At 39.6% G+C, this 9773-nt stretch overlaps 1 protein-coding gene across 1 annotated transcript in view; it reads right to left on the bottom strand.

Annotated features, from left to right (window-relative positions):
• Positions 1 to 784: 784 nt before the first annotated feature.
• dcaf7 (ddb1 and cul4 associated factor 7) overlaps positions 785 to 9773 on the bottom strand; it is a 51765-nt gene continuing 42776 nt past the window's right edge. Inside the window, exon 6 of the mRNA XM_060848533.1 lies at positions 785 to 8446. Within this exon, the coding sequence (XP_060704516.1) occupies positions 8274 to 8446 (173 nt within the window). The 3' untranslated portion in view covers positions 785 to 8273. The remainder of the gene's footprint in view (positions 8447 to 9773) is intronic.

Below are 9773 nucleotides of genomic sequence, written 5' to 3'. Positions count from 1 at the left end.
TGGCCAATAGAATATCAGGGCTATTATTTGATCACTTAACACATTGCTGTTTGGGGTAAATGTCTAGTCTTCCCAGCATTTAGAAGTGACAGCATTTCAAACAGTAAGCCATCGGTATCAAACGCATCAAGTCATCCTCACATACTGTCTCAATATTTGCATTGTTGAAACAGTAATATTATGGATCGTACAAAGTGCTTACAAACGTGGTTACAGAAATTGACATGGGTTTCATTCTCTGCTTTAAAACTGCTAAATCAAAGTCTTGTCTTTAGTTTCTTGCTGGAAAGTAGGTATAGTGTGAATTATTTCCTCTACAATGTTTCTGAAGTAGGAAGAGCAGGAGTAGGCAGTTGGCCCATTCAGCTTGCTACATCTTTTAATATGATTTGATCTTTTCTCTCCAATCCTCCCTGATACCTTTAATGACCAGAAATCTATTTCTTTCTTCTCTTTGAAGCTCCAACATCTGTTAGTGGAGGTAATGGATAATTCTGGACCAGGCAATGGTTCAAGAACAGTTAAAAGGACTGTGGGCAATGTAAATAGTTTGGAAATGGGATGCATCTGATGGGCCCTTGGCCTCCTCCATTGCTGTAAAAGACCGATCCATTCAGTATGATGGTATCAAGTTTCAACTGGTAATGCACCACAAGGAGTGGCTTGATTTTCCAATATTAAAATAGAAATGACCAGTGGAACAAAAACTGGCAGATGAATGCAACACCAATGACACTCTTCAGCAATTTTATTAAGAAAAAAGTTAACATATTATATATTCCATTGTAAACAAAAACATTCTACAGTTCTAAGAAAGCACTCAGCTATGTATTCATTAATGAACAGAAAACTGACAAAAATCGCACAATATAAATATTAAAAGTGCCATTTACAGGGTAAATGGACATTCAAAAATTTGAAAACTTTAAATTAAAAACAAATTGTTTCTTCAACATAAGATGGTTTCTCCTTCCAACAATAAATGCAGTAGCCTTGAAATTACACCTTGGAGACCAGTCGAAAGCTGGGACAAAACTCCTCGGTTAATAACCGAGAAAACAACACCACACAAACACGCTCAGCTTGTGTAATTCCAAGGATGCATTGTGTTCTTTTAAAAAAAAAATCAAAACATGAGGAATTTAAAAAAAAGAGAGATTCCTGCTTCAGCCGGATGTACAGTATCTGAACTAACTACTTTTAAAAAAACATGGCAGCTACACTCAACCAAGCTGCCAGGTAATAAGTTTAAAATGATGGGGGGAGGGGGGTGGGTGGGCTCTTAGTTACACCACATCAAACCTTCAGAAGAATAAAATATCAGAGATAATGAATTGACTGGAATAATTTAAAAAAAGAGAGAGGCAACGTGCAAGGTGGAATTTTACATTAACAGCTTTTTGAAGCTGTTAGTTCCATGCGTCCCTGCAGGGTGGAACTGGAAAATCAGGTTTGCAGTGAACAGTTTAGTTGAGGGCCAATGAGTGGCCTACCTACCTATCTCCAGACAGCTAGGTTACAAACAAAATACTGCAGAGTCTACGTTTGACAAGTTGTGTACAGAGGAACCACACAGAGGCACAACCCTTTTGAAATTTATGACCATACGCTCCACTTTCCACCCCAATTGACTTCAATCAGACTGAACAAAACAAAAATCTTTGGCAGCCTTTAACAACTGGATCTCTCTTCTCAAACTAAAATCGGTGCTTTGCACTTTCTAAGCAGCATGAACTAATACTTTATACAGCCCACTGGCACATACATCTAGAAATACTGTCAACTGAAGTAAACAAACGCAGGTTGTGCTCCATGATCAACAAATCTTGAATCTGATGGGACAGAACAACAAAAAGATCAGCACGCAACAGCTAAACCACTACCTTTAAGCCACAGAATTCAGAACTGCGTCCCTAAATACAGAGGTGACCAGCGTTCACTGACGCACACTGCCTAAAACTACAATCACTGCACACCAAAATAAAGCCTGTTAGATCAAAACCAGTGTGATTAATGTTTAACAATGGATGTCTGCAGTGAGCACACATTTAATCCATATCATCTAGGGCAGCAATGAGTTAATGGCCAAACATGATCCCTGCAGCAAACAAGCAAGGGTTACATTACAGCAACTTACTTGCCTCTTCCAGTGGATAAAGAACCTGTTGTTACGTGTCAGAGACATAAGCCTAAGCCAAGCTGTGTGTGTAGTTTCGACAAATAACTGATCTCAGTCAGCGCAGCAAAGGCTTCAATTAATTTGTTCCATGAGGGTTTTGGGGGGTGGGGAGACTTGGGTCAGATTTCTCCTGCTGATCACTAACTGAGCACCGTACTCCCAGGAAAGTCCTAGGATGGAATAAAGCTCGGCTGTTGTGCTTTTGGCTGAACAACGGCTGATACATCCCACATGGGCTCAAGAGACAGAGCTCTTGGGTGAGATACCAGAGGAAAGGTTGCACTATATACAAAAAAAACAAAGACTGTACATTGGCTCCAAGCAAGTAAACAACAGGTTGAATGGATTCTTCCTCTTGTCAACATTATAAATCTTCCCTGGAGGTGCTGGATACACTCAGATTAGATGGCTTTTCTCCCAAAGAGTCTTTGATTAAGCACACTGGAGCATTCCACAGAGGACTGTGTAATAAAGTGCCAAAAGATGAAATTGCACTTAATCCAATATCATACAATCCTCATTTGATTTATTCACTAAAACGGTTTTCAGCACCAATTACAGCCCCACATTCAGTTGCAAATACCCCAGGTCAGCAGAGACAGATAGCAATGTAAGCACAATGGACCTTTGCTGAAACGAAGTGAAGAAATTATACTTTGAACACCACATCCTGAAGTTTTTATCTGCTCCCATCAGACTTTGCTAAAATCCATTACACGGATGTTGTCATAGTGACAACCCAAAACATGAATACAATGGTGTATCACATGCTGCTCTCGCAAGAACCAGGTATGTAGTGTAACTACAGGGACCAGACCAGACCACGTTTCCCTCCTCCCATATACCAGGAACACGTGGCAGATACTTAACTGGCATCTAAAACGTATTATGCAAATTGACAACTTGATACACAGAATCAGGCTTTGAATGCAAGGGCCCGAAACTAGCAATGCGTAAGTGGCCATTATCCAGTCTGCAATGCTTCACATTAGCACCTCATAGATCAAGGTACGGATCGAGCGACGAACCAGTAATATATGGAGTAGTTATAGAGTAAACAAACTCCAGAAATTAAAACCTCAATCTGACAGCAGTCAGTTATAAAATACAAGGGTTCACTGATGCTGTTAGAGCCCATCTGTTCAGAGTTTACAGTAACTGTTCTTTTTATGAACTTCCTTGAATGTCACTTAAAAATTAAAATGAGTTAAGCCATGCAGAAAGAAACACAATTGCAAACTAACCTTGTATTTGTTGAATAAATCGGTGAAAACTCCCAGCTGTGTGTGTAGAAACGAACTCCATAAGAAGCCCATGTGCCACAGGCACTGATAAACTGGCTGAGGGCAACTGATGACAAACTCTGGCAGAGGTTACCTCCTACTCTTTTGGGGAGGGGGAATTGCTAAGGAGAACTTGGAAGTGTGGGTTAGGGAGAGAATTAAGTAGTTTTGATACAATTACTATGAGCCCACATCTCATTCTAGACCAGCTACAGAACTGCCGCCTTCTATAACATATCGTCACAACTGTATTTAAAATACTGAAGAACAGCTATATTAACAGAAGTACACAATCTACCATCTTCATTCCCTTTGCTATCAATGGGAGTAACCATTTACATTTTAACCCATGTCATATGTCTCTCAAAACAAAGTTACAACTATTAGAATCTATACCTATATCAGAGTGTTTTGCGCTGTTCAAGTCATTATGATGTCCCTATGTTGATATCAACTGTAGTGAAGCAAACCATCCATATCTGAGCTAATGTTATCCAAGAGCATTCAAAAAGAACTTCAGTACTAGAGACATAGTGAAACATAAACTGTTAACAAAAATGCTGTCCGCATGTGCACTAATTGGGCATAGACTACGAGAAGTGGCACCAAAAGGCAGTATTAGGTGAACGAATGTGCTAGTTATAAACTGAGTAAATGATAACATACAGTCCAATTTAGAGAATAACAACTGTTTCAAATGAAAACCGAAAGAACTGCTGATGTTGTAAATCAGAAATGAAAACAAAAGTTGTTGGAAAAACTCAGCAGGACTGGCAGCATCTGCAAAGAGAAATCAGTGAATGTTTCTGAGGAAGGGTTGTCAGACCAGAAATGATAACTCTGATTTCTCCTCACAGATGCTGCCAGTCCTGCTGAACTAACTTCCAATTCCTAATGTGAACCCAGAGTCAACCATAATCACACATGGAAATTCTCCATCATACGAGGACTCGAAGGCAATCGCTGTGTATTTAATGGAGATCAGTAAATCGGGCACACAACAGAATTCTCATCCGGTTACGCCATGATAATTTTATTACAAGAGAATCTTGTTTCTTTTTAAATCATGATCTTAAAAAAACACATTTTAATGTTGTCAGCTTTTTCTTCAACCACAAACAGAAGGTATAACTTAGGTGTTTACAGCATATGCTGTAGAAAAGAGACTAGCGTAACAATACTGTTTTTGTTTTTGTCCAGCAGAATCAGACAGGTAAAGAGATATTATACTTACAGTGAAAAGACTCATTACTGAGGATGTGGTACTATAAACATGTACAACAGCTCAAGCAAAGGATGACAGTCATCAAGGAGTATGGGAGCCCACCAAGAAAACTAGGCACCTTTTCTTTAAACTAAAAGTCAGCAAATTTCAAAGGTTATATTAATCAAACAGAATCTCACACAAATAAAACCATTTAAATGTACATTACTTTCCTCAGGTTTTCACATAGGTGAACAATCATCCCATATTCAAAAATGGAGAAGCCAGTTCAAAACTGAAGAGGATGGGGAACATGTCAACTAGCCAAGAATGAGCACAGTATTACTTCAATACTATGCCAAACTGCCTGAGGTTATTTCAGTATGTGCTGGGGCTTTATGTCATCATTTCATCTATTCTACAACATAGTGAGGAGTCTTGGTTTCAATGTGAACCAATGTATGTTTAACACAGGAATGGATTTGCATTACCACCCATTTATCATTAGGTAGCTACAGATCATTCAGTTTGGTCAATTGAATAAAATGTGAGAATTCTACTGCACCAATTAAACTAAAATCCTGACCCTCCTTCAGTTTGGAACGAATAGAATCTGACCTGCAAACACCCAGAAGCTTTACTCCTCACCCTTGGTTGACTCAATTTCTCAACACGGCCCGCCCTGACCACCACTACCTACAAATAATTGTTGTGGTATAGAAAGGAATCAGGTAGTTAGTTATAGATTTAAAAAAAACAAAAGTTACCAGATGATGGAAGCACTCGAATAATAGTGGTCAGGAGAGGAGTTGTGACTGTGGGTGCTCCTAGTCAGTCAGGATTGAGATGACACTGACATTAAACATTTGACAGCCAAAGAACTGGAAATAAAGACACCACAGCCACTCCTTAGTTTACCAGAAACTTATCCACTAAGTCTCAAGTATCACCAGTGAGAGGAATTTATAAATTACTCCATGCTACTTACATGTACTAATATTACATATAAATAACCTTTTTACTGCACTCCAATGTGCAAATCAAATTTGCGATATTACTATTTTAGATGCAGCTTGCTCCCCTCCCCAGTGAGGGCACAAATCCACTGGCACTTTACCCTGTATACAGTGACAGACCCTCTAGTGACAGACCTGTACCAACCAGTACTGCTGCTATAGTGACACTTATAACCACTGGTAACTAGTAACAGTTCAAAATTACTGAATTAATGGTTATAAATTTAACTCCAATATTCCAACTACAGCAAACTCCATAACTCATTGCGTGGCTAGGTCACAGGAAACCAACATTGTGTACCAAATCCGAGAACCCAATCTTAATTACAGCTAGCTTCAAACCTGCTTCAAGTGCTCTGGATGAGAAGCTGATGATTTATTTCTCATCTCACAATGTGTATCCATTCTTCCCACTGATTGCATGATGTCCTCTAAATATCCTACTGCCCCAATTATTTTCCTGCATCAAGTCAGTCATAGTTCAATATGTAAGGTGATAGGCTGTGGGAGCATTCACAGGTTCTGCATGATTTAGCATCTCCCCAGCAGTGTTACTGTCTATAATCTGAGAGAAGTGGTTGACTGAATATGGATGCATTTCCATGAAAGGGAAGAGAAAATCTATAGGGAGTGGGCTTCACTCAATTTCCACAATAAGAAATAACTTTTTTTTAAACTGCACTTGCTGAGAAATACCTAAATATTAGGCATTCTTCCCAAACTTGATTGGTGATACTGCCAGCAAGTACTAAAGCAGTTTCAAAGAATTCTAGTGATACTATAAATGTCACAACACACACAAAACATCCCTACCTGTACAGCTCCACTCTCAAATCAGATCACCGAACCCATATTTATCATAAAGGAAAGACATTATGCATCACCCTCTCCCCCAACCAAAAAAATGACAAAGCAGGCTGGATTTGTACGATTTTTCAACACAGATCAAGCTACCTGGAATAGAGAGCCAAGGGATTGGACAACAGAATACACACACTCATAGCCCAAGACAGACACTGGTGCAAAATTGGAGCTGCATTATGTAGAATGGTTATTTTTATTGCTATTCACTTATCAAACTTATCACAGCATGCTTTCCCATCCATTCCCTTAAATAACATTACTCACTTTGTTAAACACCGTTGCCTAGATGGGGTGTGGGTGGGCAGTAGCAGAACGGGCATATATAGTGAATGACAAAGAGAACGCTGTAAAGCACAACTGAGTTTCAATTACCCGAAGATAACAGCTTGTAACATTGGCATGGTTTTGGCCAATATTTAATTGGCTGCCTCAGGTGATAAAAACGCAGTCAAGACCAAACGAATTGTACGATCCCCTCAGACCCAGCTTGCAAATAGTGTTCAAACAGTGGGGAAAAGCATGGCTCTCAAGTCATGAACTCCACTTCAGCACAATTCTTGTATTGTAAAAACAGTAAGAAACAACACTCGATAATCCAATTTTACTGAAAATACATACTCCAAACTCAACATTTATATTAAGGTAAAAATTAGAAACTGATAGCCTCAAGAGGTCCATGACAACTGCAGACAGTCTGTCCAAAGTCAATCTGTGATTTTACAAATATGCTCAAGAAAGGATTGAGTGGCTGGATGTGGGGAACACTTCAGCAATATGGGAACTATAACGGACTTTGGAGTTGGATAGGCTGGTTGAGAACATTTGCCAGTTTGCAGTTGAAGTAAAATAGCAGTTCTCAACAGCAGGCAGTGCCAGCAACAACCATTGCACAACACCTAAACTGCAAGCACATTCTACCAGTGAGGCTCCCATCTTTTCTGGAGTCAGCAGTAGCATCTCATTTACATTACCAAGAGGAAGAGCTGAACTGGCGGTCTGACCTGGAAAAAACACATTAATTGTACGAAAAAAAAAGTATTCTGCAGGTTTCACATATTGCTCCCATAAGTACAGTCAGTAGTGTTCTGATGTTAATACTGGTCAGACGTATTCAGAATGCTTATGAGGGCAGAAGGTTACAAACTGTCAACTGAACTGCACACTCAAAAAGCACTGATTGCTGACTACATCACTCAGCATTCTCGTCACAAATTTTTGGGATACTTTTAGGAAGCCAAAGTATCTCTCAATATTCATTTCTGAAAGAACAAATTCTTAATTCCTAGCACAAAGGGTCGCTCAAAGTTGCAGAGGCACGGTGCACCACACTGGAGTCCAGTAAATGCCTAATGCAATGGATCAGAAAACAAATATTCTGAAACTGAAATGATCCCAGTTGCTATTAGCTCAATTGTAAGTTGTATTACTTACAATGATATCTTAAAAAGATTGCTACAAGATGGTCTTTGAGAAAAGGGGTTTACTTAGAATTTCAGCAGTATTTTAAAAGGGAGTGGTGTGTTTATTTTGACAGGGGGAAGAGGGGGAGAAATGAATCAGGAATCCCAAAAAAAGTTATTTTGGACCCGTAGTGGGCCAATTGCACTCTGTATACAATAACACAACACTGAGAATCTGTACAAACATCCTTAACTTTAACTCATTCACACTGCACATACACACAATAGCCCCCATCTCCCTCCCTTGACTCGTGTGGGTCAACAGGACTACACCCGTAAGATCTCAAGACAGTTATTATAGCAAATAGCTATCCAGTCAGGCTGAGTTGATGCCCATTGGACATTGTTGATTTCTCCTTCTGCTGTGTAGGCCAAAATGGGGTCCTCAATGGCACGTGGCATTTGCTGGATATCCCAAATAAGTGCCTGATGATCATCCGCTTGAAAGAAAAAAAACAGTTCATTTAAATCAAAGCAGTGCAAGACATCAGCACTCATTGCAATTAACAGACTGCCCAGATCATGAGCATAGTGCTGGAAAAGCACAGCAGGTCAGGCAGCATCCAAGGAGCAGGAAAATCGACATTTTGGGCAAATGCCCTTTTGCCCGAAATGTCGATTTTCCTGCTCCTCGGACGCTGCCTGACCTGCTGTGTTTTTCCAGCACTACACTCTCAACTCGAACCTCCAGCATCTGCAGTTCACACTTTTACCTGTGCCCAGATCACGTGCCCTCCCAACAAAAAGTACTTGGACAGTCACTGGATGAGTGACTTGGACTAGCGTCTCTTGTGCTGCATGCAGTTAGTTCTCCTTAGGGTAGAGTAATTACTGCTTCACATTTTAAACAAAAACCATACGAAGCAAACAATATGCTTTATTTACTGAAGTGTTACAATGTAATGAGAACTCAAATCATCTGAATAGTGTCTAATTTCAGTCCAACTGAAATATTCCTGAGCTTCAGCCAGGAGAATAATGCAGCATCAAGACCAGGCTGGAGGTAACATCAGTCCAAATCACCTGGATGAGGTACCCCTGAATACTGAGGGACTGCTAAGCAGCAAGAACCAATTACTGAATGGTGTTCAACAACCACTTCTGGCCCCACTGAACCCTCCCAATAGCAGGTCCAAGGAATAAAAAAAATTTCAATGCCAGTTCCAATCTCGTCTAGATTTGTGTGACAAAATCCTGAAGATTGCCACAGTGATCATAACATAATTAGGTTTGGCATACAAGCTGACAAAGGCAGGGAACAGTTCAAAGTAGAGGTAATCATTGGGATTACAGGCCAATTTTAAAATGATTTTTAAAAAATGGAACAAACCCAGATGAATTTGAATGTAAGCGTTAGCAATGAGACAGTAGCTACTTGGAAAAGTTCAAACCATGAATAGTTACATGATAATTAAACATCTTCCCACAAGAGGGTGCAGCAAAACCACATGGCCTTCAAATGAGCAGAGAAATTCAAATCAAAATAAAAAAGTTTTAACAGAGGTTAAGTCAAATCTAGTAACAAGGTTATTGATACAAGAACTTATGATCAATAATTCGGAGATTTGTAAGAAGCTGATTACAGAATTGAAAACAGAAGGTGCAGAGTCAAACAGCATGAAAACAGACCCTTGTCTAGCTAGTCCATGTTTGGCTCAAATCTCTCCAAACCTTTCCTATTCATGTACTTATTCAAATGTCTTTTAAACATTGTTACTACACCTGCACCCACCACTTCCTCTGGCAGTTCACTCCACACATTAACCA

Source organism: Hemiscyllium ocellatum, chromosome 32 (assembly GCF_020745735.1).
Source record: "Hemiscyllium ocellatum isolate sHemOce1 chromosome 32, sHemOce1.pat.X.cur, whole genome shotgun sequence".
NCBI classification, from domain to species: domain Eukaryota; kingdom Metazoa; phylum Chordata; class Chondrichthyes; order Orectolobiformes; family Hemiscylliidae; genus Hemiscyllium; species Hemiscyllium ocellatum.
The sequence above is the reverse complement of the archived record's forward strand: the minus strand, read 5'-3'. Positions and strand labels throughout refer to the sequence as shown.